General features: G+C 46.2%; 1 protein-coding gene across 2 annotated transcripts; it reads left to right on the top strand.

Annotated features, from left to right (window-relative positions):
* Positions 1 to 307: 307 nt before the first annotated feature.
* LOC126637385 (synaptotagmin-like protein 2) lies at positions 308 to 27,452 on the top strand. 2 transcript variants are annotated; one of them, XM_050310593.1, is made up of 18 exons: positions 308 to 442; positions 1,584 to 1,730; positions 6,199 to 6,772; positions 9,118 to 9,269; positions 12,882 to 12,975; positions 14,037 to 14,127; positions 14,307 to 14,400; positions 15,031 to 16,152; positions 17,499 to 17,597; positions 18,913 to 19,004; positions 19,433 to 19,534; positions 21,027 to 21,196; positions 21,991 to 22,093; positions 22,655 to 22,816; positions 23,507 to 23,585; positions 24,136 to 24,235; positions 24,406 to 24,611; positions 25,758 to 27,452. In XM_050310593.1, exons 3-18 carry the CDS (start codon positions 6,672 to 6,674, stop codon positions 25,901 to 25,903), a joined length of 2,913 nt encoding a protein of 970 aa, XP_050166550.1. In that variant the 5' UTR covers positions 308 to 442; positions 1,584 to 1,730; positions 6,199 to 6,671; the 3' UTR covers positions 25,904 to 27,452. The 2 variants fall into 2 exon arrangements, with proteins under 2 accessions (XP_050166550.1, XP_050166551.1); XM_050310594.1 differs by lacking the exon at positions 1,584 to 1,730.

Here is a 27,452-nt window from a genome sequence, read left to right as displayed (position 1 = left end):
AGAATTTGGCCTTGACATTCTCTGTGTGATGGTAACAGATGCATTTATATGTGGGCTGCTCTGGGAGACCACAATTGCCTGTTTTGTTTGAGGTTATTCTTTATCTTATCAGCTGCCTCTCATCTGAAGGCCGTTTCTATATGGCTTAGCTGCTTAGGAGGTTTTTGGGTAGGAACAGTAGACCTCTTTCCCTCATTTGGCTGGGAAAGTCAGACAAAATACCATTGCACCCTATGCAGCCACAGCATTTTCTGTGGAATAGCTTTTCAGAAAATAATTATATTAAATATATTCTCTGTTCTCGTAGCTCACAGCTGCTCTTGGTCTGGGAAGGACCAGATAGTCCAGAGCTGCAAGTGGCATACGGCAAATTATGAGAAAATAATGCACCTCAGAAGAGCTCTCGTGATGCTTCACTTTGGACTGGCTAAACGAAAGACAGGTATTTTATATATTTATTTCATTACAGTGAGAGGGGAGATGTGAGCACAGAGAGGGAGAGGGAGGGTTAGTGGTGTGAGTGCAGCCACGGGCAGAACAGACCTGGGTAGAGGTGTCTGCTGCCCAGCCCTTGTCTTTTCAGTAGGACAGCCCTTGGTACCTTAGGAGCATTTTCGTACTTTCCAGTGATTTCATACTTTAGCTGCAATGTTTGTAGGCTGCTGCAGTGCCTCTCCTGTCTGTATTTTTGCACCTTGAGGGCTTGTCCAAGTGTAAAAGGGAGCACTTAACATCAGTCGAGCTGCCACAGGTCTGAGTGAAACTCACCGTGGGCAGGAGGTTCTGTGCTGGTTTTCAACCCGTCCTTCCCAAAGAGAAAGACCATCCTAAAGTTTGCTTTTGATTTCTTCTCTGCTGGTAAAGGACATCCACTAAATGTCATAGTGCTATGCCTGTGAGCATTATAGTGGCTATCAGTATTTTGCCTTTAAAATAATTATGGCAGTGCCTCTGCATATTTCACTGACTGCAGAAGAAACCAGATGGGGGGAAGAGTGGGGCTGGACCTTCCAACATGAGACAGAGGGAGGTACAAGGCTGATCACAGACTCCACAGGTGCAGCAGTTTTGGTACTAAATCTTTCTGGTCCTGTGAGCTACAGCATATACTGGGAACTGCATTATAGCTGTGGGTGCCAGGACCACATCCATCATTCTTAATACAATGCTCCTTTTGGTTTTGACTTGCCCTGCAAGAGCTGTCTTGACTAATGAGGGTATTGGGAAGTGTCCACACATTGTAAAGCTAAAGGAGGTTATTTCCTTACATTGTGGCATGATATGTGATAAAGAAGTATGGGCAGAGGCAAGCAGCCTTTCCAGCTTGCTGCTATTTTCATCTGGCTATGAATAGCCTTGTGAGATCAGTGTTATCTGTCCTAGGTTTTGTGATGTTTTGGGTTGGGAGGTTTTCATATCTTTATTACATGGACCTCTGTGCAGCTCCAGGTCTCAAAGGGCGAGGTGGGTCTTGATGGTCCTGTGCTCATCTTGGGGTTGAAGCTGGGGTGTGAAATGCTGGGTCCTGACTACCAAATTGACAGGTTACAGTTCCTAAAATCATCCTTTTCCTTTATATGCAGTGTCTAATCAGTGAAAGCTGCTTGGCCCATGGTGTGTATTATTAATCTGTGCACGTCCCAGTGCTGAAGAAGATGTGCAGAATTTTGAAGGAAACGTGCACACTGAGAAATTAGGACTGACTGAAGTGCCCTGCAGGTGGACTACAGGTAATTTGTGTCTGTAGGTAGATGACATCAAGAGCACTCCACTAATCCACTCTCCACTAATAAAAAGAAAAACTTGAAGAAGGAGGATATATTAATTCAGGCAAGAGGTCTGTAACATACCTTCTTTCATAAATAGCTCTTACTGCTGCAGAAACCCTGCATGGTATTAGTCAAACTATTTATTTTGGAAAGTGCTCCAGAACTACTACACCTTCTTAAGCTTTCCTGTGCGGGTGCAGCTGCAGGCCCATGACCTCTGTGGCCAGCAATGAGAGGAGGCAGGCACAGGGAATTTGGTTGGGTTGGGTCGAGTGTGGGGACACTGCAGGGCACTGAGGAACGAGGAAATGAGCGTTGTCCAGCCTGTCTGAGTGTGCTTTCACTTGCTGTGCCCCAGGGCAGGTGTGCTCCCAGCACCAGGATGTTGCTCTCTGCTGAAGAAAGGTTGGTGTTTGTTTGCCCCTTCACTTCTAGGGGTTGCATTTTGGGTTGGTGCTCGGGGAATGCTACCTGGTGCTTTGCTGAAGGGAGGAAGGGGCAGTTGTGGAGAAGTCACAGATGTCTCAGCTGGTGTAAATGGGATCCCTCCCAGATCCATGATCAACACCTGGCCTTTCCCTGTCTGTGAGCTCCAGAACATGTGGGACTGCTGTTCTCCCTGAGTAGCACTGCTCTTCACTGGCACCCAGTCCAAGCAGCTGACAAAGGGAAGGCTTATTCCTTTTATTAGGATCCTTCTTAGCTTTTCTGCAGGTGATCAGAGCTCTCCTTTCTCCAAGGGCTTGGCAGAGCTGTTTGCTGTGCCCTGTGTGAAGACTGGCATTGCCTGTCTCCCTCCTGGCTGGCAGAGCTGCAGCCAGGCACGACACCCACCACCTCTCCTGGCACTGCAAAGTCACTCTTGCTGGTGAAGATAGCAGGGGCTACAGCTGTTGGGAAGAGCATTTTTCTCCTGAAAACTATTAAGCAGTTCTGTAGTAAACTAGATGGGGGGCTGAGGAGGGTGTGAGGAGTGAGCAAAGCTCCCTGGAATGAGTGAGCAACAAACTTCTTTTCTCTGGAAAGAGAAACTATGGCTGTGACCCAGATCTGCAAAATGAACAATATGGAGCAGGTGAGTGCAGAGTGATCCTAATAAAATACTTGAGGATATCAAATGAAACAAGCAAGCAGCAGGTAAAAACAAATCAAGGGCAGGTACATTTGTGTTGAAAGTGCAGTGAGGCTGCGGGACTGTGGGGCTTTGGGGATAGTTCAGATGTTTGGGCTCTGTGTTTGACAAGCTGCACAGCCATGTAATACACCATTATGGATCTTCTCTGGTGACTGGAGCATTGGTTTCTTCCTGGGGAGGTGGCCACAAGAAATCAAAAGCTATCATGGTAAGAGATGCAGCCAGTTATGCCACATGTTGCTTGTCTCCACACCCCCTCCACACCCAGCGTTTGTCAACATGGCTGAGTGTGCGAGTCAGTCTTCGTGATGTTCTCTTCCCTAGAAAAGCAGTCAGAGGAAAGAAAGTCCTTTGGACATCCAGTGTGCTCCTTTGCTCAGATGTGTGGTCTTTCTTGTAGCTCTGATTGATAATCCATTTTGTCCATCTGCTTTGCTGTGGCAGTGGCAGGACCCAGCAGGGAGGGAAGGGGAGTGCAACTTTCCTTTTGCTTGTCACAGTTTGTCCAAAGCCAGTTTACATCAGTAGGCTAAAAAAAGGGCTTCCACTGAAGGGGTCCCACTGTACTGTAAAATCTGCCCCAGCACTGCACAATGACTCCCATCATTGCCCTGCAAACCTGAAAGGCTTTTGTGTTTCCCTTGCCTGCTGTTTGCAGAGGTGGTGGGGTGAGGGCTGGGCAGAACATGCAGAAAACATCCCTGTCTGTGTGGGACCTGTGGGGTTCTGGCTTTTTTATGGATCTGTTGGTTTAGGTGTTTGTACTGCATCATCCCTGTGGTGTCTGAACTGTTTATTAACGAGGCTTGGAGGGGGGAGAGGATTATGTGCCATCTAACAGGGCAAATCAAAGCTGTGTGGTGCTGCTTCAGGAGTATGAGCTCGGGGATTCAGCAACTGGGGCGCGTGGGCCATGGTTGAGCACAGTGCAGTGCCTGCCTGATGACAAACTGTACCTGTCAGTTGATTCTTACCCTCAATCTATTGCACTTGCACACCCAGGTAAACAAATAGCACCCTCTCCCTCACTGCTGTGTACCTGAGTGGTTAATGGAGAGGTTCTGTTTCAAGCCCCTGCAGTGCCCAAGGCAGCGTGGTGCACCCATCAGAGGCTGCAGAGCTCAGATCGCAGCAGGGACAGCCCCGTGGCTGTGCTGCAGGTGGAGATCATTTCCCAGCCTTGTTTACTCCTGCAGGTCTGGGTCAGCAGCTTTGCAGCTCGTAGGGCTTCCAGCAAAGCCCCCAGGTGGAGTGGTCCTCTGAACCCCCTCACTTTCCCACAGCGAGTGGTTTGATTTTTAACTATATAAAACAACAGGAGGAGTTGGCTGTTTGGTTTCTGTAAACCTTTTCCTTCTAATGGAGCTATTCCAGTAAGATAAAACATTTTCAAGGGATAAAAAAAAAAAAAAAAGAAAAAGGCTTTTTACAAAGAGATGGCCTTTATGCCCAAGAAGTAGCCTTTATTTTTAATTGACTACCATACTGATGAATAAATATGAGTTTTCACAGAAAATGTTTCCTGAACTAGTTTCAGCCCACATGTCATGGGTTTGTTAAAAATAAATAAAAGTTCTTGAGAAGCAAATACTGTGAAATGTCCCTAGATACCTTTTTAAAAATAAAATCTGTCCCAGAAATTTCTGCGAACGTCTTTGTAGAAGTAGGATTGTGCCTGAGAGCCAGAGAGAGGAGCTGGTTGGAATCAAGCAAGGAAGAGCCATACCAGGCTGGATGAAATGTAGGTTTAAACAGTAGAGATTCACCAGGGCTTTTCATTTCTGTTTCTGTTTTAACTATTTAGAGTGATATTGATAGTTTCTCAGATGATAAAGGCTATAATTGTAGTGTTACAAGCCTCAAAGAAATGTGAAATTTTTTTTCCTTTTGTCCAACAATTTTTTACAAAAACGTTGGAGGTTTTATGACAGAGGCCATTCCTTTTATGAGCCTTCTCCTGCAGTGTTCTGTGTTCTGTGGTATCTCTTTGTAAGCATTAATGTCAGATGTCCATTCTAAGATGTTGTTACACCATTATGAAAAAGGCAAACATTTGGGAATGTATCATCCATAAAATAATGTAAATCTGTGAAATGATGTCAAATGAGCAAAGCTCAGCTGAAATGCTTCTCAACTCTGGATATTTGCCAGCTGACAGAAGAGGTGCACCATGCAGAGACAGCCCAGAGCAGTGGCAAAAATGGTGAAAACCCCAGCTCTGAGGAACCTGATGGAGCTGTGGTTGGTTAACCTGGAGGCTGAAGTGTCAAACCCTGTGAGGATGGCTCCAAAGGGAGCATCCCTATGGTAGCCAGGACAGACTGACATCTATCAGGGAGACCTGGGGCAGGCAATGGGAAGGAGTTCCTTGCTGCCAGTTAGCAAAGCACTGAAATAGGTGGCCTGGAGGGGCTGAGATTGGTGTTCTCAAAATGGCAGATTAGACAGAGAGTAAGGGTGACACAGGCATTGGGGTTAGGGAATGGGCATGATGACCTTCAGATCCTGTTTGCCATGAAGGCTGGGATTTATTAATTTTTAATGACCTAACTCCCAAGGCTGTGGCTTTGGGAGAAATAGCAAAGTATGATGAAACCCACAGTTGCCTGACGGGCTTGGAAACAGTGGAAAAATTCTACCTAGTGAGCTAGAAACTGCCTACATGGCCAGGAGCAGGAGGTGTGCCTTCCTGCCCTCCAGTTGGCCAGGTGAGAGGAAAAGGAATAAAGTAGCAAAGCAAGGCTTGGTTTACTTTTCCTCCACGCCCTGCAGCCTCTGGCCATTTTTGCTGTCTGTTGTAACACAAAGTGATCTGCACCAGTAGTGTTTGAATAGCAAATATCAGTGCAGCAGAAAGCAAAGGACACACATATTAGAAAATGAGCAGTCCCTGGTATTTCATGGCATAACGTGCAGCAGGAACACTTGCTGTTCTGTCATTTTCCAGTTGCTTTACAAAGGTTGACTGCTTATCCTTGGTCTCATTTAGGGCAGAAAGAAGCAAGGACAGGAAGAATGGAGGTAAAAAACCAAGCAAGCAATCTGATAATTTGTATGCATATTTTGCTTGTAGCATGCTGAGTCAACTGTTTACCTGTTAGTAGGAAAGCAGCTAAAGTAAAACATTGTCTTGGTTAGGTTAATACCACGTGAGGAACCATAGGACTGGGAGGAAAGTAGGGCAGCTTGTTTTGGAACTTGTGCTGGAGAACAAATAAAAACCCCCAATGTACACAGTCGGTTACCATATGTCACGCTTATCATAAAAGGCATCTCGGTGTTATTTCTTTGCAGGGATGCTTGAGCTCCACCGAGACAGACTTCCCTGGTGAGGACAGCGCATGCCAGAGGTGCTGGTGTTGCCGTGGGTGAGATGAGCTTTCGTGCCTGTTGAGGCAGCCCCGGCGGGCGGCGAGCTCGCTCCTTCCCGAGCTCGCCTGCGTGATTGACGTTGGCTTCCAAAGCGCTGCAACGGCGCCTGAAGAGAAGCAAAGGAGCAGAGTTTTGCTGAGAGAATTTTCCTGGCAGGGGAAGGCAGGCAGTGCAGAGAAATGTGCCAGCCAAGAGCCTGGGAGGGCAAGTCCAGGTGCTAACGCGAGTTCCACCCAAGCCATTCTGCGGTGAAGTCCTTTCTCTCCGTGCCTTGCTCAGCGCACCAGGGTAGGCTGCGAGGGGCTGCCCATGGCACTGGGGTGGGCTGGGCTGGACTAGTTCCTGCTCTGTCATTGCTTCAGCTGTCTGAGGAACTGAAGAAGATTGTAGGGAAGATGTTGGACTTGAGCTTCCTGACCGAGGAGGAGTATGAAAAGCTCATGAAGGTTCTGCAGAGAGATGCAGAGCTCAAGAAGAAGGACGGGGACCGCATCAGGTGAGAGGGTGTGCAATAACAGCAGGGTGTGGGCTTCCCTTGGGGGGATTTTTTCACTTCTTTTAGAGAGGAGCATGTGTGTGTGTCTGTGTCTGTGTGCATGCAACAAGGAGAGATGCAGGCTGCACCAGTGCTGTCCCTTTTGCTCAGATCCCGATGGATCTTTTCACTGTACCTCCTGCTTTCTCAGTCATCCTGCTGTTGCTGCTGTCCTCTCTCTGCAGGATTGCAGGACTGGACTCTCCTTTTGAATTAATCATCAACCCTCAGAGATGCCAAGGGCGTCTTTCTCCTTTCCTGCTCAGGGGAGGAAGATGCTGATTTCTTGGTGTCAGAGGTCTGAGCAGGGGAGTAGCTGCTACCTTGTTTTACTCGCTCGGTAGCTCAGAAGTGCCACGGAGTGTTTTAAAATGAGATTTTACACCCCCTTCTCTGCTTTATGTCCCTTCCTTGCTCTTTGAGGTGGGGTGTGGGTGCACCATCCATCCTGCAGGCAGAGGGGGGCAGTTGGAGGCCACATGATCTGCCAAAGGTTTGCAGGGACCTGTTTCAGGGCCAGGAATTCTCTCAGTTTTGCTCACTTGCCATTGGCCATCCCGGAGCTCAGGTCTGGCTGATCAGGATTGCTTGTTGCTGCTGTCACTTTTTAAATGCCAGCCATTAGACCATCTGGGCTGTCAGTGTGTACCAGGCTGAGGGAGCTGGCACCAAATTCTCCATGGCAAGTAGTTCAGTGAGTGTGGATGGCACTGTGCCAGTGTATCCCAGCTAAGGATGTGAGTCTTCAACTTGCTGTTGAGCCAAAAAAAGAGTAAGCCCCATGTAGGAGGGATGCTCAGGGCTTGAAGTGGGGGCAGGCAGCTTTGCAGCAGGCTCCTAGGAGCCTGTGTGCCCTGGCCTCTGACTTGAGGTGAGAGCTGGGGAAACAGAACTGATGGTGGCATGAAGCAGCTTGGACTTGATGTGTATGTGTCTGCATGCTCTTACCTCTGCTTTGAATTGAATTTTTTGTTTGTTTGGGTTTTTGTTTGTTTTTGCTTTTTTTGTTGTTTATTTGCTTTTGTTTTTGTTCTGAAATGCAGTTAATTTCTGCTCTGCAAGGGAGGTTTGGTGAAAAGAGTGTTTGTATTATTTTGGTTTTGATTCATTTCTCTTTGTAAGCTGTTGCACAAAAGGCTTTGATTTGGGAGTGAAGTGATTTAGGTCCTGACCAGAGATGTGCTAAGAGCCCCTTGCTGCCAGTTTAGCTACCTGCAGTAAGACATGTTTGGTTCCAACACAACCTGCCCACTGGGAGAAATGAAGTCAATGGCATTACATTTAGCTGGTGTCAACAAGATTAAAATATGTTCCTATATCTCTTCTGGCCCAGCACCCTGAGACCCTCACGGAGGCAGTCTGATCTAGATGGGAGCTGCACAGCTCCCCAGCTGTCTGTCCTGTTGGACCCCCAGCACTGCCTGCAGAAGCTTGAGCCCAGTGATCCCATACCTGCTCCCTCCTGGCCTGTAGGCAGCCAAAATGTGACCCTCCAGGGCTCCCTGGTTATCTGGGGGTTTGCCACCTCTTCCTGCTGGGATCTGAACTGAGGTGGGAGTTTCCTCTGACCTCCTAGGTCTTGCAGGGACCCTGAATTGTGGTGAGCTGTGGGAGGCAGTAACAGCTGAAAGGCAGCTAATTCAATAAGCCATGGTGTAAAAACAAAAATAACTGGAGGAGGGTTTGAGTACAGGCTAGGAAACAGAGCACTGATGGGTTTAGGTGCCAAAAACCAGCCCTGGGTGTGCCCGAGTGAGTTACAGTAGGAGAATGCTCAGGAAGGAGAGCTAACCATGTGAGTGCCAAAATTGGCATGGCAGGAGGAGCAGGGAGAGGCACAGTGTCCAGGGGGAATGCTGCAGGGGCAGGTTGCTTCCCTCAGTATCATTATTTATTCCTGTGGTTTGCATCAAATTTGATTCAGAAGGCTTTGCCACTCACAAAGAGATTAATAGACAAATAAAATGGAGAAGTGCAAGCCATGCAAGCAGCCCCACCCCTTCCTAAACCCCCAGGGCTGCCAAGCAAATGGATGAATCTCCTTGCCAGGTGACTGATTTGGATTTGTGAAATTTGGAAGAGGTGAAAGCCTGTGTTTACGAGGTGCTGTTCCCATCTCAGATAAAGAATAAATCATCTGTTGTTTCAATGCTGGTTTGGCCCTTGTGATTGCAGAGAATGATCTCTGGATCCTTCGCGGTGTCAGTCGGGTGAACCGCGCGGACATCGTTACAAACGTAGCTCGGGGGGGTAGAGTTGAAACTTGGGAGATTTTTTTGGGGTGTAATGCTCTTCCTGACTTCCAGGCGGATGCAAGGCTCCATCAAGGATGAAAAGAAGAAGAAGTTTGTGACAGGGGAATGGTTTTCGGAAGTGAAGGCGAAACGGTTTCAGGAAGACTTAGAGGGGCCGGATCTGCTCCGGGCATCGATTAGGAGGAAAAAGGGCAAACTAGAAAGTAAGTGTGTTAATGGGCACCTTAAGAAAACTAATTGATGGATCAAAAAGAGTGGTCCAGAATGGGAGTCTCCCAGTACTGGGAGCCTGTTGGGGACCAACCCTTGTGTTGTGATTATGGAATTCTCTGCTATGCTTTTAGTACTAGAAAAACATCCTTTGTTATCAAAATCAGGGCCCATATTAAAAATTACAGTGTGGCAGAGGATCAAGGCAAAAGCCATGTGCAGTGAATGCCTTTTCTCCACTTCACCTTCTTTTTCCCCAAATTTCTGTTTGTTAGACACAACTGGTATAATTTCTTACCATAGAAGCAAAAAGAGAAGGGGATGATCTAGGACAATTTCTGACATCAAGCTGATATGTGTGGGTCAAACCCACCTCTCTGCCCCAATTCCCAAAGAAATTTGACAAAAGCAGCTGGCCAGCTGCTCTCACAGGCCTTTGAGGTGGTGGGGTCAGTCATATCTCTGTGAAGGGATATCTCCTGGCACATATTTACCCACTTGAGAGGGTCCATGCCTAGCTTTTTACATGGAAATAATTCCATGGCATAATGTGGTTTTTGAAGTAAAAAGGGTTTTGTGACCAAATCTGAAATGTACTCAGGCTGTGTGCCATAGCAAGGGTGTATCTGGGACCATGTGCTAATTGGAAGCAGATTAATTGCATGTTTGACATGCAGATAAACTTTCATGGTGCTCTATAAACAGATCAAAGCAGATTTGTCAGCTCAGGGCAGAGAAGAGAAGAGAAGAGAAGAGATCAGCCCTGTGTGAAACAGGCAGGACGGTGCTTGGGGTCCAAATGTAACCAGCCTGGAGCTGGAACTTTGTGCTGAACAACCATCTTTTCTGGGCCCAGCTTCCCGTTCCTGCTGTGGGGAGCAGCAGCAAAGATCACTCCTTTTTTGATGGACCACCTTGGCCAGGATGTCTGTGTAGCATAAATTGCCTGAGTTTGGCACACCCCTCCTAGCTCCACGTTACTTGGACACATTGTCAAAACTAAACACTGACCAGGGACTGCACTGAGAGCCTCATTTTCTTTTTGCTTTTTACTTATCCCTGACAGCTCTCACAGCTTAGCACAGTTTCATTAGAACCTCTCATGCAGAACTAGCCCATCATATTTCATATGAAGTTGCTTTTATCCTTGCTATTACGGATTCATGATGTCATTAAATTTACCATTTTATCATACCTCCAGAGTGCTAAACATATCAAACCTTTTCCAGCTTGGCAGAGTTGCCTGGCCATTTCTGCAGAGCATGTTCTGCTTTTTGAGGATGTGCATTTGTGCACAGTTCAGTCTGCAGTGGGTGAGATAAGGGCCTTTGCTTGCCATGCTGACACCTTGTTTTCTGTCCCTGGAAAGGTCACTCACCTTCTGGTGGCTTTCAGAGTGATGAAGGAGTGCATGTTCGTTTAGTCAAAGCCATGTAACATGTTCACAACTTTCAATTTAAGTCTTTAGACTTAAGCCTGTGTTAGGGGAGTGATATGAGAAAATTCCTTCATGGAAAAGCCCCACTGAGATAATCTCTGGCATTCCCTTTGCAAGGTTAACAGGCTGAGTCGGGGTGGAAATTTGTGCCTGCACAGGAAAATGCCCTGTGACTTTTTCTGGAGGAGGGTTTTAACCTTCAGAAGGGAGGGTTGTGTGGATCCCTAAGGGTTTTTTTCACTGTTGCTATTGATTCTAATAGAAAACACTAATACAAATCTATAGAACAGATAGATACCCTATATTTAAACTACAGCCTGCAGAGCAACACAGATGGATAAACTTGGTGATAACTTCTCCTAAAGCTCACATGCAATATAAATATGTGTATGGACAAGTTAAACTGGTCAGGCCACTACTAATTTCTGTTGGAATTTGCTTCTTATTTTGTCTCATCCTAAAGTTAGCAAAGGTGTTTTTGCTTGTCTTGGTGGATTATAACATACTAACAGGCTATTTGTTTGTGGTGATAGAAGCCAGGCATAGCTGTGTCAGTGGCTGAGCCATTTTGCAGGGCAGTGATTTGGATGGGTGGAAGTGAACACCTCCTGCTGCCTCTGCCAGCCAGGAACAGGGAGCTCTGAGGGGGAAGTGTCAGTGAAAAGCAAATACAACACAGTGCCTTTGGAAGTGAGGTGAGAAGCGAATGCAGTCTTTGGTTGTAAAGGTCTTTTCAACCATGACAGGTGTGGGAGCTCTGGGTTTGGTTCCTCTACTGCCAGCACAGCTACCTGCTGGCATCTCCCTCCCTCAGGTCTGGGACAGAAGAGGAGGACGTGGCTCTCTGTATAAATAAACACTCCCATGCCTGCACGTGCCATGGCCTGCACGTGCCACCAACCACACCTCCAGAGACAATGTTCAGTGACGCTTTGTGCACATCTGCATTTACACGGGCAAAACACAGCCCCTCTCTCAGAAACATGCTCTCTAAAACTGGCTCATTCCTACACAACCAGACCTTGTCTTCCAGCAGGAGTGACTCCCCAACTTCCCAGACGTGTGGTCCTCATGCAGCTCTGAGCAGAGGCTGCTGTGTCCCCTGCACCTCAGGGCCAGGTGCTGGGCAGGCAGGAAGAGTTGGGAATGCAGCGTTTTTCTCCGTGGGGATGCACAGACAAGGGAGAATGAATCTTTGGATGTCCCTGTTACTTGTAGGCTGACTGGGCTGATGCTGGATGGCACCACCTGAGCAGCACTGGTGTGACACCAATATCACAGCTTGTCTGTCAGCAGGACTGGCCCGCTCTTGAGCCTTCTGGACTTTTCTAACCAGATAAAAAGCAAGGCTGTAGTATTTAATGTCACTTCTGAATCCTCTGAGCTTCCTATTCTATTGTATTGTGTGATGAAATCACACAATCCTAAAATGATTTGGCAGTTCTTGTAACAGGTAGATTTGCTCTTTAAAATAGACCTAGCTGCATGTGAATAAATATGTGCAGATCTTGTTAACCAGACTAAGCTGAGTTTTTCCTCACTGTTTGAGATTTTAATCCTTTTGGTTTTGCAGTAGCAAGAAAGCCCATTTGCCAACAAAATGTCTAATGCAATTTTATACCCTGGCAGTTTGCTGTAAAGGTTACTGTCTTCTATTGTTTTTTCTTTAGGGTCTTTGAGAGCTTAGAAGATATAGCTGAGCCTTGTGCCAGTAAAAATAACAGGGATCTCCTCATTAACTATATTGGCCTCCTCCTTTGTTTGCCAAGATCGGATGACTTGAGTCAAAACAGGAAATGGCTGAGTTTAAATCCTGGAATGGATTAACTTTATTGACAGTCACAGCAGTGTCCTGTGAAGGTTTCCAGCGATGCAACAGCTCCTGGCATGAGTCAGGTGTTAGGAGCTCTCTTTGGCCCCCTGGATCTGTGGGGTCTGGAAGTGCCTTTGGTGCACGGGGAGTGCAGTCAGTGCTGCCCTGGGGCCTCCCCCATCTGTGGGGAGAGCAGGCAGAAACCTTCACAGCCATCTCCTCTTAAATCCCCAGGGATTGTGCTGGTGGGACTCATTTTCATTGAGGGGAGCTTTTTCTTTCCCCAGACAAAACACACCAACCATTACAAGTTTAATGAAATGGCATTTCTCAGTTGTCTCTGTTATATTACAGATGAGGCCAATAAGCACACTGAGATGGGTCTGGAAAGCAAAGATGCCCTGAGTCCTGCCTTCCCTGAGCACGTTGCTGGTGCAGGAGTGGAAAGGTAACCTCTGCTGCAGTGCTCTGGCTGCTGCTCTTACTGCTGATGAAAATTGAGTGCTACCCATTAAATCCTGGTCTTTAAATGAGGTTCCGAGACTGTATAAGTAATAGGTTCTATAGGATATTTTTTTAAATCCTTCTTCCAGGAATTGTCAGAATATCAATCCTCCCCTAATAACTTAGTGCTAATGTGCTTATCCCACAAAGGTCTTTTCCTGCATGATTTGATAAGCGGTCAGTAAAATGGAAGCTGTCTCTAATGTCAGGATATGCTGGTTAGTTTTTCAAAGTAATTATGGTTTTATTTGTTTAATTTTTACCATGGAGCAACACTAACAAAATGAACTATTTGAGGAAACTGCTCATTTCCTGCTGGTGCCAACCTCTGTGTCCAGTGCTCAGCACTCTCCATCAAGGCTTGGTAGGACTTTACATTGTGCTGACTGAGCAGAAACATCCACTGAGAGCACTCTAACAAGCAAAGCAGCGACCTCACTCAATATCCGTGAACTATGGAGAAGCCATTAAAATATTCACATACTCATGTATTGTTGTTCCCATCTCATTTGCATTTTTTTGTCAGCAAAATGAGGAACCATTCTTCACAGGTGGGGGTTGCTCCAGTTAAATATTAAATATGGGCCTTGACAGCACTTCCAAATCTCCTGCAGGTGATCAGTGGGTGTTGTTTAATGAAGGATCCAGCGGCAACAAGCCCGAGGTGCTCCTGCATTACCAGTACAACCCCCAAGGTTTTTTTGGGGTTGGTTAAATCCTGAAAAGCTTGCTTTGTTTTTCTCATTCAGCTCTAAGCAAGGTGTGGCCTGTTCCTTCCTGGGCCATAGCATAGAAATGCATTTCCCTTCTGCATGGCTCTCAGGCTCTTCTGGCACTTCCCAGAAGGGGAAAATCTGAATGAACCAAGTAGTTGACACACATTGTTTTACTGGGCAAGTTCTGCAACTGAGCAGAACTGAGATGGTGTTGAAGGCTGCCTGATCACCCAACCAGGCACATCACTGCCACAGACCTCCTTGTTCAGGCATTTCTCCTCTCCCACAGGTCCAGCACACCTGCTCTTGAAACTGCAGAGCATCAAATTTTGCCAAAACCGAAGCCAAGGCTTCCTGCCCACCTGTCTGCATCACACAAGGTAATACAGCACAGCCCCTGCACTTTGTTTTGTTATTCCTTGGACTTTCACATGTATAGGTCTATACCTACCAGCAGGGGCTCCACAGGTTGCCTGCCCTGGTGTCTGTGCTCAAACAAAACACATTTTTTCCAGTCTTGCTAGTATATATGCACTGATAGGATTTGTTTTCTGTTCAGAGGTCCAGTATACATGATGTCTCTTCCTCAGACAGTGACACTGGAACAAGTCCATTTGCAGCTGCAACAAATGGCTTTCATTTGTCTAGAAAAGGTAAGTTTGTTGTTCAGTGAGCCATTGATGTTTTTGTTACTCAACATCAGACACCAAGAGACAAGATGCTTTTCAGTGTGTGTACAAATAAATAACAAAGAGTATTTCTTACCTTGGCATGTAAGAATGGGCTGTCAGCATTTGTATGAATTATGCCCAGGGCAACAGGGACCAAGGAAAAAAGCAATCTGATGAGTGAAACTTCTCTGGGCTCTTAGTACATTTTAAACTGAGTGCTTGGCTCTCAGCTCTTTAATCCACAAGAGAAGTTACCTTCTCTTTCTGGCCTTGAATGTATAGTGTAGTTTTGATGCATAGCAAATAGCCAGTAGGGAACCTGTCAGACTGAAAGGGAAGCTACCAATAAATCCTGAACTCATTGCAACATTTTAGAGCTCAGTGGATTTTTTTCCATGCCCTGTTGCAGGGAGAAAGGCTGGAGTTTTCAGGGTTTTCTTCAGATGGAAAGGGACTTTCTAGAGTCTGAATATGGGAAAGAATTAAGAATATATTGATAATTTCTGAAAATTCCCTCTCGCTTCCCTTTGAGAAACTGCAGCCCAGACCTTCCAGGGAAATTCGATGTGATGCAGTGGGACAGGCTGTGAGCATTTGTTGTTGTTGTTGTAGGTCATGGAGTATCTCCATTGCCCACCAAGCTTTCAGAGGATGCTGTGCCTCAGCCCAGCAGTGCAGCTGGAGGAGAAGCTGTTGATGGGGCCACTGGCACCACAGTGGGGCCAAAATCTCCACCTGAAGAAGCTTATGCTCCCAGCAAGATACCAGTGAAGAGGAAACCAAGCAGAACCTCCCCCAGATCCGAACAGTTTGTGAATCCCATGGGGCCAGCAGAGAACAACCTTGCAAAGAAAGAGCTGCTGGCAAGCCCCAAACCACTGACCACAGAGGGGGAAAGCAGCCAGGCCGGGAAGCAAGGCGTGAACTACACGATCTCATCAATGAGTAACAGAGAGGAGGATATCGGCCTCGATCGAGAACACTTCAAGAACCTGAAGAACTTCTGGGAGAAGGCAGCAGACTCTGTGGCAGTGGGAAGCCCACCGGCAGACCCGAGCTGGGGGGAGGCAGATGGCAGGCAGTTCAAGCTGTGCCGCTCGCTCTCTGTGCAGTCTGGGCAAGGCCACAGCAGTGAAGAAAAACCTGGCACCTTCCCCAAAACGAGAACCCCCTACAAAAGGACAATAACTTTGTCTTCCAGCGAGGAGGAGCCGAGCTACGTCGCTCCTGCAAGGAAGGGCTCGGTGTCCGTCGCTCCCAGATCCACGTACGCCAAGAGCAAAGCCGGCCTGCTGACAAGAAATAACTCGCTGAGCGAAAGCAATGGGAAGCTGCTGATGCCAGAGGAGGAGAAGGTGGCACAGCGCTGCTCCAAGAAATCCAGATTGCCTGTGCGAGCTTCTTCCGTCAAAACCGAGTCGCCCACCAAGGAAGTGTCTGGCAGCACGACGGAGCTGGGGACGCCTACGGATGAGCTGATCGTGGCAGAGGAGCACAAGAACACAGAGAGGTCCCTGGCGAGCAGGGTGCAGATAATGATCGAGCCTGTGCTTACAGATGGTGAAAACGGTGATGGGAAAGATGAAAGATCTGACTTGGGCACTCATGACAACATGGAAATAAATGGAGAGCTACCTGAGGGAAAAACGGGCGACTCTTCAGACAAGCCAACACCTGGGGAACCTTCCGGAGAGAGAGAAGCCATTCAGGGAACAGACTCAGCTGTTTACTCAGGTACTGAGGGCTGTAACTGCACCCTGTGAAATTCAAATAGAGAGCCATCCCTAAGCCTGTTTTCTTCCCTAACCCTCGTGCATTTGCACATTTTCTTCATTTGTCCATTTATCCTGTATTGCAGGTTTGTGCAGAGTTAGCATGTGTGGAATGTGTTTAGCAGACAGCTCTGGAAACAGCTCTTGTGTAGCCCAGTGTGAGTGTAGAAGGAGGCAGTGCTGTGTTCCCTTGCTTTCCTCCCCACTCCCAGCCCTTGTGCCTTACCTTGGACAGACCTCCACTTTTTAACATTACCTACAGCATGTCACGGGACCTCACTTATTTCACTCACTGGCAAGATTGTACTTTCTTCAAATGTGGGACTGGAGGAGTTATTTGTGTTCTTAGAGATAAATCTGACACAAATAGAAGAAATAAAATGTGAAGTAAATGAATACATTGGCTGTTAGACTACCCTGATGAAGCCGCTTGCTGTCAGTGCCTAAATGATATTTTGAGTCTTTTTTGGAATGCACAAGAATTTGGATATTAAACTGTAAGCAAAGTGGACTGAACAAGGACTCTGATCTTTCTGTGTTCTGGTGCCACGTTCTCAACCATGATGGTGTCAATAGTATCACCATTTTATCAGCCTCTTCCTCGGGGTTTGATGGGCTCTTGTAGTGATTGTTACTATGAGCAAAAATTATTGTTCTTTGCAATTCACTTCACATGTGGGCTCTCTGCCAAGCAAAGACTTGGAAGAGAGAGCATCTTACCTCCTTTTTCCAAATTTCCTGTCCTTGTGTAACTGGGTAAGGCCTATTTGAGAGGATTTTCCATAGAGTCATCTTATTTTTATTTTTTAATTGTGCCATTTCTTGGCTTATTTCTTACCTCATATAACATTCCTATGAAAATCCTGAGTTGTGCTTCAGGTCAATGCAAACATTTCCTTCATAGAATCATAGAATATTTGGGGTTGTAAAAGACATCTAAGATCACTGAGTCCAACCATTTATACACCAGATCATTCCAATATTTTCCAGGGCTTTTTGCCTTATCATTACATTCATTTCAGGATGGTGTTAGCAGACGGATGTGTTTCACTGGAAGCTCTTTGCAAATGCTGATCTGTCTTAGGGACTGGGTTAATCCAGTATTTACATTTCCTGACATAGTGTGAAGAGTCTTTCTCGGGGAGAGACATCAAAGCACGCAGATGATTTGAAAGCAGCCCTGGGTAATGTAATTGCAGTGTGCTCTAAGCAATGAACAAGCCAGGAGAGGCACAACACACACACACACATACAATTTGTGTTTGTTTATTTATTTACCATGTTGATTTGGCTTTTCATGTATTCCAGAGGAAGATGGGGATCATTCTGCTGCTGCTCAGGCATTGGCCCGAGCAAATAGCATTAATCTTGCAAAGAGCATGGTGAACATTTACACAACCACAGAGAGTGAGTAACATCTTTCTTTCTTTCTTCTTTTTGGTTTACATTTGCTGAAGGTAATATATTATGCCAGTTTTTCATCACCATGCTTCTGTGCATGTACCAGGCAAGGAAAATGACATATTGTTTCATCATCAAATTAGAGAGTTTATAGTGCCTAAAATTAAATTCAGAGCCAGGAAATTGCAGGTGGATTGATGGTATGTTACTCAGTGCCTTCAGCAAAAGCACAAGGGCTTCAAGGGGTTGGCAAAGAGCTTGTACTTGTCCCTCCTGTTCCCCCCTGGAGCGCTGTGGGAGCTGCCTGGCAGCCTGTGCAGTGGATGGAGCAGAGGGGCCAGACCTCGTGTCCAGCGTGTGGTTTTTGGAGGGAGGACAGTCCCCTTTGGGGCTCTGTTGGGGACAGGGAGGTCACCCTGTGACTGCCCACCGTGAGCCCCAAACCTCATCCTTGGAAGCCCTCCTTGTTACACTTCCTTGTTTGCAGTGTAGCCTGTGGAGAGGGCTAGATACAGCTATTTGTTCATGTTTGGAAATAAAAGTAGTAAATATGAAATGAATGGTAAATCAAGAAGCTCTTGGGCATTTTGAGAACTGAAGGATGGATCATCATGGCTAACATGTTAAAAAAGTGTTTACATGGGCATGTGTGTTCATGCAGATTTACCTGCTCAAAACAAATTCTTCTGGGATGGAGAAAGTAATCTTCAAGGGAGTTACTGAGAGAAGATAAAGATAGAAAATAAGTTTTATTTAGATATTTAAGCAGTCCAGTAACCATCTTTCTAAGTTGATAGAAATCTTTATGACTTTTTTCTTTTAGATAAGTTGGCTATTGTCCACCTCTTTGTTTAGAAGAGTATATGAGAGGTGTATGCAATGATGAAAGTGTAGGTACAAATACTTTACAGCTCTTCTGTACACGGCAGTGTGCTATGAGATAAAAATGTGAACATGTTTGGTTTCTTGGACAAGGGGGTAGGTATGTGTGGTTTTAGTGTAAGTTAAATCCACACAAAGCAAGCAAGATCCACGTCCTTGGGCTAATAGGGGAGTTTAATGAGCCACTAGAGGGAGTTTGCACACTCCCACACAGTGAATGAAACACACTGAAAATAGCTTTAAGATGGTAGTTAGCAGTTTTCATCTTGGTGAGGGTCAGTTTCAATGGCAGGTGACAGACACAGGGCAAGTAGGTGGTACTCCAGTGCCTCCCACAAGCTTTTCCTCCTTCCTTGTGCCCTTAAACAAAAATGTGACTTTCTTATATTTTTCTGACTCTGACAAGCTATCTTGATGCCTTTTTTGTTTGTACCTGCAGCATACAATAAACCTCACTTGATACCTCATCAGTTTCTTGAACCTGAAAGAGTCAAAGAGCTGAGCAGATCCTCTCCTGTCCTGTTGTCTGAGGTAGGCCAGGTGCCAGAAATGACGGGGACAGTGTTCACAGCATCCCAGTTGGTTTCATGAGCACCAACAGTACTTGCTTTACCACGTACCTTGTTTGTGTTATGAATAAATGGGAGAAGCCTGAAGAAAAGGCCCCTGGTAAGCCAGGCCAGCTGTTCTGTGCCGGAGCAGCTTAGGTGTTTCCCTGTGCCTCAAACCACGCTGCTCTGTGCCCTTTGCCAGCGCCCAGGCGGGACAGGCGGCTCTGTTTGGAGGCAGTTCATGCTGACGTTCCCTGCTGGTTGGAGGGGATGCCCCTGGGGAGGCTCCCTGCACTCCCCCAACCTCATCCCCGCTAATGGGGCTCTGCCGAGCGATCGGTTTTTCCCTGCGCTCTTGCAGAGTGCTCCTGCGGCGGAGCTCAGAGATGCTTGTTGTTTCCTGAGCAGACCGAGTCAGACACGGCGTCGGAAATCAGCTTCCAGTTCAGCAAGCACAAAAAGACGCCAAGCATTGGCAGCCACTCGTCCGACATGGCCTCTGTCTCCTCGGTAGGTACCGAACGCCTCGCTGGCTCGCTCGGATGCGGTGACGCTGCGTTCGGGCTGATGCTGCTGATGATGTGGCCTCTGGAGTGTCCTGTTGCTCTCTGCATGGCACACTATTAAAAGGACAGTGATGGTTAATTACTTGCTTGGCTTAAAGGAGTGAATCCAGGCACCATCTCAGAATAGAGACCCCCTGAGTCGTTGTTAGTCGAATTCCCTGTAAGTGATAGCCCCCACTCCACGTGGGGATGATCTGAAGCCTGGCAGTGCAGGAGATGGGAAGGGGCCTTTTCTAGGTGGGAAAATGAGACACACAGCTGTTAAGTGACATGTTTGTGGTCCAGGACTGCAGATGGGTGCCCTCTGCAAGCTCATCCTTTATCAGCAGATTCGAGGGAGCTCAGAGTTGGAAAGCAAAAGCGTGATTTAGAGCTTCAGCTTTTAAGGAAAGCTGAAAAGAGCTGAGTGTGTTTAGTTGAGCATTTTTAAAAGATTTCTTAGAGACAGTGTTTGGGGAGGGAGCTGCTTAAAAGTGCTTGAATTTGCTGTGTTACTGTTACGAGTATTTCTGAGGTGTATATTTGAGATTTAAAGATAATATGTGAAGCAATGCTGGTAGGGAGAGGTCATGAATGTAGATAGATGCCCCAAGTTTTTAATGTATTTAAATCCTTCTGCTAATCTGGAGCATCTGGGAGCTGTTAATGAGCCTTTTGTGCCCAAGTCATACAAGTGTTCTTGAAAATGCCATTCAGGATTCTCTGCTGGGGTGAGGATCCTGATGGGACGGTAAATGCAGCTCCAAGACTGAGAGGAGGTGTGTAGCAGGTTTTTGTCAGTTATAATAAAATCCAGAGCCAAAGGAAGTAGGGAAAGACAGAGAAGAATTGAGTTAATTACTAGGAAAGTTTTTTGATAAATGTTCATGACTGTACCACAGGAAAATGCCAAGAGGGTTAATGATTTGCTTTGTAAACAGCATTAGCTTTTATGATATCCTGTCAGGAATCATGAGTGATTGGTTCAATAGAAAATTCTCTCATCTTTCTGGAGCTGAGCTTTGCTTGTGCTTCATCACTTTCTGTCAGTCAGTGAAAAACAATGTGAAAAAAAGAATTCCACGTTGTATGGGCAAATGCAGTTTGTTCTGGGAAATCTGGGTGCCTAGCTGCAGGTTTATATCTGCAGAAACCTTTGGGGAAAGTAGATGCACACAGGCTGTCTCTGGTGGGGCAGTGGCTCTCCAGGATGGGGGTTCTATCTGTTTTGTACCACTCCATGCACATTGTGAGTAAGCAATAAGACAGTAATAGTTGTTCCTACATTTCCAGTCTGATAGGGTTTTACTAGCCTGTCTAAGAAACCGATTGACAGTTGTGTGACAATGGCAGATTATGTCTCTGGGAGTGCACTTCTCAGACTATTATCCTTGTCCAAAGCCAATTCAGGACTGTGCCTGTTTCGGTGGCACTGACCTTGCTCTTTCACATGGCAGGTGAGTGGCAGTGTGCTCAGTGTCTACAGCGGCGATTTTGGGAGTGTGGATGCCCAAGGTACCGTGGAATTTGCTCTAGACTACGACGAGAAGAACCGGGAGTTCCAGGTCCATGTGTCCCAGTGCAAGGACTTGGCTGTAGTGGATGAGAAGAAAGGCAGATCTGACCCGTGAGTGACACTTTGGTGTCTTCTGATTTTCACACTGCTGAGTTCTGTCTTCTGGAGGATTTTTTTTTTCTTTAAATATCATGATTTCTTCCTTCCTTCAGGCTTCTGGTGCATGCTCACTGCTGGGACTTTCCTAGCTGATGGTTCTGGAGCCCTTGGCATCAGTGAAAGTGTTGCCAGGCTTAAATTTGAACAGATTGAGAAAGCTTTGATCACTACAAAGACAGTTCATTTTATCACTGGGATATGTTCTCCCTGCATCCATGTGAACCTTGATCTCCCCATGGTGAATAGACTTGGTAATAACTGTGGTGATGCAGACACGTGTCTGTATGAACAGGAATTCCACAGAGAAGTGCTGTTGGGGCACAGTGGTAGTTGTAGTGGTTGGTGATCTCTAGTTTGAAAGATGATGAAGAGGAGCTTGGATTTGAACCCTTAAAGACATTCCACCTCTTTTCTCCTGTCTGTTTTGTCCCTGATTTTGAATGCACAGAGATACTATAGTTCTGGTCATTTTAGGAAATGGATACATGGCCTTGCTGCCTTCCCAGGAAGGCAGCTTAGACAGCTGCCTCTTCTGACTGTTGGTGACATCCATCCATCTCCATTGAGATTTACAACTTCACATGCAAGCCACGTTAATATCCCAGCAGGTCTCTTAATTAGTTTTTCCCTTAAAGAGTTGATTCCAGGTCTGCTGTTCCCATGTCACAGTTCACAAGTGTTTCTTGCTTGTTAGAGAGCTTGGTGGTGTGGGACAATATAAAGCTGGAGTTTGTTTTCTTTTCTAGGTATGTTAAAACTTACCTGCTCCCAGACAAAGCTAGGATGGGTAAGAGGAAAACTTCAGTGAAGAAGAGGACAGTGAATCCTATTTACAACGAGGTGTTACGGGTAAGAACAAATACATGCTCTGAAATCCTATGTTGTAGCAGGCACCTCTCCCAGGTCAGATCTGGAAAGATCCCACCTTCCTGGCCAGGCACCCAGGATTCTCTGTCAAAATCACACAGTGGTCTTTGGATGAGATAAGGACCTGCAGCCTGTGCTGCCTTCAGCCAGAGCAAGGGGTGTTCATCCTCCCCTTCCCTGGAATGCAATCACAAGGCATGGGACTACTAAGAAAGGTCTGCATTATGTGGTCTTACTCATCAAAGCATAGAGGATTATTTAACAATGCCCAAGCCTGTGTTAATAATTCTTGAAAGAATATTGGTTTTACCCTGTGATGAATGGAGTGCCAGGTTTCCCTGTGCTCAGCAGAAAAGCTTTGTCAGGGTAGTGGTATTGCTGCAGGACGAAAGAGGAGGTGCTCAGAGCGAGGCCAGTCCATTAGTAGTGCATGTGTGGGGTGAGTGTCTCAGAGCTTATTCAGACTTTTGAGTAGTTTATTTCTGGTTTGAGAGAAACAGAAAAAAAAAATTTGAACAGCTTGACTTCTCTTTCTTCCTCTAGTATAAAATAGAGAAAATGGTATTGCTGATCCAAAAACTAAATCTGTCTGTTTGGCACAATGATCCACTGGGACGTAACAGTTTCCTGGGAGAGATCGAAATAGACTTGGCCAGCTGGGACTGGAGCAACAGGAAACTCAACTGGTACCCACTGAAGCCCCGGGTAAGAGTGTCTCAGCTGCAGTCCCAGTTCTTAGCCCAATCCTGAAGCCTTGAGGGGTGGCACAAGTCCTTCCTGAGTGTTCTGAGGCCTTTGGGTGTGGTGGAGCAGAACAACCTGAACTGTACCCAGAGAACAACCCCTAGACATGTTTGTGCAGTGTTCAGTGCTCTGAACAATGGCCTTCTTGGGTCTTATTTGGTGACTGATCTGTAGGGACACTTTCATAAATGCAACCTGACACTAATCACAGAAACTCTGACGTGACTTTGCCACTCTCTCTACTCACATAAAGACCGTCCCTTAAAAATAGACAGCACAGTACTGAGTGAAGCAGCTGAACATGCCTTGAGAGGTAAATATTGAGGTGCCACTGCTTGTCAAGCCCGTACAGCTTCCTGCATGCTTCTGGTCTCAGGTCTAATTTGAGATCCCTTTCATCAAATAAGGAACATTTGTCTTTCAGAACAAAGAACACTTAATTATATTCAGCTGGACATGCCTGGAAGGGCAGCCTTGCTCTGAATCCTCAGGCTTTTGGTTCTCAGTTTGAGAACAAGGCCACAAAGAAGGAAGGTGCCCTGAGAGGGGGCTGCTCCAGCCACACAAAATCAGAGTTTGTGCATCTGTGCCCCTCCACTGAACTCCAAAGCTGTTTGCCTTGCTGTGTTTACACAACTCTTTGTGTTTCAGAGCCTGTCTGCTGTTAACGGTGTGGATCATCGAGGAGTGATGAGTTTGTCTATTAAGTATGTGCCCCCTGGAAGCCTAGGTAAGATGTGGTTCATGCTTCAAGTGTTGCTCTTATGTAGACACACACCTGTTTAAGGGCTGGTTAAAGAGGAATCTTATTAGAGCAAGATCTTAGAGATCAGCACAAGGGCACAACCAGCAGTGCTTGACAGCACTGCCAACAGCCTAGATTTGATTTTCCCATCTGGGCTTACTGGAAGAGTGCTGGGGAGAGAGGAAGGGCTCAGCAATCTCAGACTCATCAGCTGTTATGAGCACTGTGGGCACTCTAGGGTGCTTTGATGTGGTAGCTGCAACACAAAACCCGTGTTACTGTGGGGCAGGCACGAGGCTGGGCTGGCTCAGCAGCTCCTGCTCCTTTGCTGTTTGAAAGCAGCACCAGCAGACTGTGCCAGGAGCCTCTGCATCTGCAGGGGTGACAGCACTGGCAGTGGTGCTGAGGCACCCAGAGAGAGGGAGTATAAACCCAGAGGAGTCACTGGCTGCCCCAGCTCCTGCAGAGCAAACCTGTCGTCCTGGAGCTCTTGCAAGGACTGGTGTGACAGTTTTTCTCGTCTCCTACACGGCAGGTCCCAAGAATCCTCCCTCTGGCGAAGTTCACATTTGGGTCAAAGACGTCAAGGACCTGCTGCAGTTGCGTCCCTCTGGAGTTGACTCCTTTGTGAAGTGGTGAGTGCAGGAGCATGGTATGGGCTTTGCTCCTGGGTCTGTGCCTCCACAGAGCCGCGTGGTTCCTTGAGACCCATTCCCTCCAGAACTTAGGCTTGTTTAGACCAAAGAACAGTCCATATTTTAGGTGCTGTTCCATAGTTCATGCTGTGTTTTTTCCCCTCTCAAAGCTATGTGCTTCCAGACACCAGTAAGAAGAGTTACCAAAAGACCCGAGTCATAAAAAGAGACACAAACCCCGTTTTCAATCACACTATCGTGTACGATGGCTTTCATACAGAGGATCTAAAGGATGCCTGTGTTGAACTGACTGTGTGGGATCATGAAAAGCTTACCAACCATTTCCTTGGAGGAATCAGGCTGGGCCTTGGGACAGGTAAGTGTTTTCCCTTATAACTCAATACCATAGTGTTACCATAGTGCTGAGCCACGAGATAAAATGCAAAGCTGCAGAGCATTTTGTTGTTGGGGAGAAACCAGGGATGGGGAGTCTCAGGGTCTGGTGAGTGTCTCAGTACCTGCACTGTTTGGATGGAGGGGGCCCTGGTGCCATGATAACAAGCCTCTGTTCCCACGTTTTCTGCCAGAGTCAGCTCTGAGGTCTGGCAGAGCTCAAGAATCTCCTTGGGACCATCAGAGGGTTTTCCTGCTGTTACAAGAAAACAGGCCGCATGACAAACCAACATTATATTGGTGCTCCTCCCAGGAAAGTGTCCAGAGATAAACTGGAATGTCATACGGGACAGCACCACCTGGTGACTGTCCAGCCTTGAAGTGCTCTCTGAGGGAAGGTTGCAGAATGTTGCAATCAAGGATAACTTTTCCTTGAGGGTATCAGGAAAAGGCTCATGGTAGCTGGAAGTTTTACCTTGCAGGTGCACCTGTGATTATTGGATTTGCTTGTGTGTTCTCTGTTCTCAATCTCTAATGACCCCAGGAGGGTTGTGAACTATCCAGTGGGAAGGAGCAACAAGAATAAGCCCATAAGCGAGATACAAAAATACCAAACCCAAGATTAGCTGTGATCTAAATTTAGACTTTTATCTCATTAACAAGTAATTGGCATATGAAAAATTAGTTGAATAACTGACTTGGAATTGATGTACACACTTTTCTTCTATGGTATGCTTGATTCCTATACAAATGAAGCAAAAGAATTTTGACAAATACCTCACTGTGTCCACAAGAAAATCTTTTAAGGGGAAAACAAACCCTTTAAGACCTTCTTTACCATCCAAAAAGACACAGGAAGGGCTTGAGCCCAATAGTATTTTCCTTGGCAGGTTATGTTTAGGGTTCTTGCCTTTTGTGGCTTTTGCAATGACTTCATTCTGAACTCTGGTGTAAAATGGAGCACATTTGCAGAAGAACAGAAGGTGTTCAGGGTGCAACCTGCTGAGGGAAGTCAGCACCTTTCATGTTAAGGCACTGCCTGCAACAGTTACATCCCATCGCATGTTTTTGAATGGAGTGGAAACTCTTTGTGTAGGTCCCAACGCTGCAGTTTTCTCCTTCTTTTCAGGTTTGAGCTATGGCATCTCTGTGGACTGGATGGACTCCACGCAAGAGGAGGTGGCCTTTTGGCAGGAGATGATGCTGGCAGCCAATGAATGGATTGAGGGATTGCTGCCACTGCGCTCACTGGCAGGGAGGAAAAAACTGAAATAACCTATAGCTTGTGCCATAGAAAAGCTGGATGTGTTCACTAGAATTAGGAAATTTCCTGCACTTTGGAGATGGAGACCATCCATGGGGCTGCAAGTGTCAGGTTAATAAGGCAGTACCTTGGAGATGTTAGTGTTAAGCACTTATTCACTGACAGAGGACGTGGAAGATGCCAGACTGATGCTCTACTTGATTTTGACCAAGAAGAAACTTAATTTGCCCTTTTATTCGTCATTTGTATTCAGTATATTTGAGTTCCATTAAGCTCCGGGAACACTGGCAGCAGGAAAAGGAGATATGGATACTTTTAATTTTATTTTTTTTTACTGTTTCTTGTGCCATTTTTTTTCCCCGTGCAGAGATGTAGTTGTACTAAAGCAGCAGCATGGTATTACTCATACTCTCTGCAAGTGGTACACTTTGTACTTGATGTACAATTGCTCTGAGCCGCCAGCAGCACAGTTTGAGAAGGGGAGCTTGGCATTTGTCGCTGGTGATAACACGTCTCTAATGTGAGGAAAATCGAGTTCCAAGGTGGATCTGAAGAAAGAGAGGACTATTTGAAGAAGCAAATGAAGCAACCTGAGGAGGATGACAATGATGAATTCAATATATTAATTTCTTTATGCTTTAATCTGAAAGAGTGCAGGGATGGTCCTGCAGCTTGTGGGATTTTGCAGGCAGGGGCTGTTGTCCTCGCTTTCCCACAGGCTTCCTCAGTGACCTCAGGCAAGTTTCTCTATTGAAGGGACAGTTGGAGTGCAATATAAATAAAGTGCTTGCCCGAATGTAAAATATGGTTACATTGCTAACGGGCCTAATTACAGCTTTGCAACGCCTTGTGTGCAAAACATTTCAGTCTGAACTAATGATGTAGGGGACAGTCTCACGTCAGCCTGGCACCACGAGTCAGGAATGAAAGGTCAAAACCACACTGGAGAAGGCAGGAGGTGTTGGGAGCTGTTGGGAGTGTGAGGGGGAGCTGCAGAGCTACAGTTGCCTGGGAGGTCTCCTGCCTCTACATCCCCTGCTGCCCTTCTGGGCTTCATTTCACCTGATGCCTGTCTGTGACTTGTCCGTGGCTGGAATTTCCTTTTTGCCAGTAGCTTGCAAAAAAAAAAACCCCTTTGCATCTGGCACTTTGACTGTGGCAGAGTGGTGTTGTGAATATATTTTGAATTGCGGCTTTGTAATTTCTATTTTGGATGTACATATTGTGATTAAATAGAATGTTTTTCTTTAGTCATCAGCTGGTCTCCTTGTACCTATTTTTATCATGGTCTGAGTTAAAAAAAAAAAAAAAAAACAAAAGGCAAGCAAAAAAGGTATTAAATTTTGTTTTGTCAAGACAAATCATTTTTGCCCAAGGGCAAGTGAAATATCATGGAGAAATATTTGTTGTAGCTATCGTGCCCTAGATTTTGGCTCTGTGAATATTTTGGTATTCCTCTTTAATGGATTGTTTTTATTTAACTCAAGTGTAGTGTAAATTTTCAGCTTAGCAAAGATGGTTGTAAATAAATGAATGGAAAAATGTACACTCAAATAACAA

This window comes from Myiozetetes cayanensis, unplaced genomic scaffold (assembly GCF_022539395.1).
Source record: "Myiozetetes cayanensis isolate MyiCay16 unplaced genomic scaffold, myiCay2020 scf15, whole genome shotgun sequence".
NCBI classification, from domain to species: domain Eukaryota; kingdom Metazoa; phylum Chordata; class Aves; order Passeriformes; family Tyrannidae; genus Myiozetetes; species Myiozetetes cayanensis.
The sequence above is the reverse complement of the archived record's forward strand: the minus strand, read 5'-3'. Positions and strand labels throughout refer to the sequence as shown.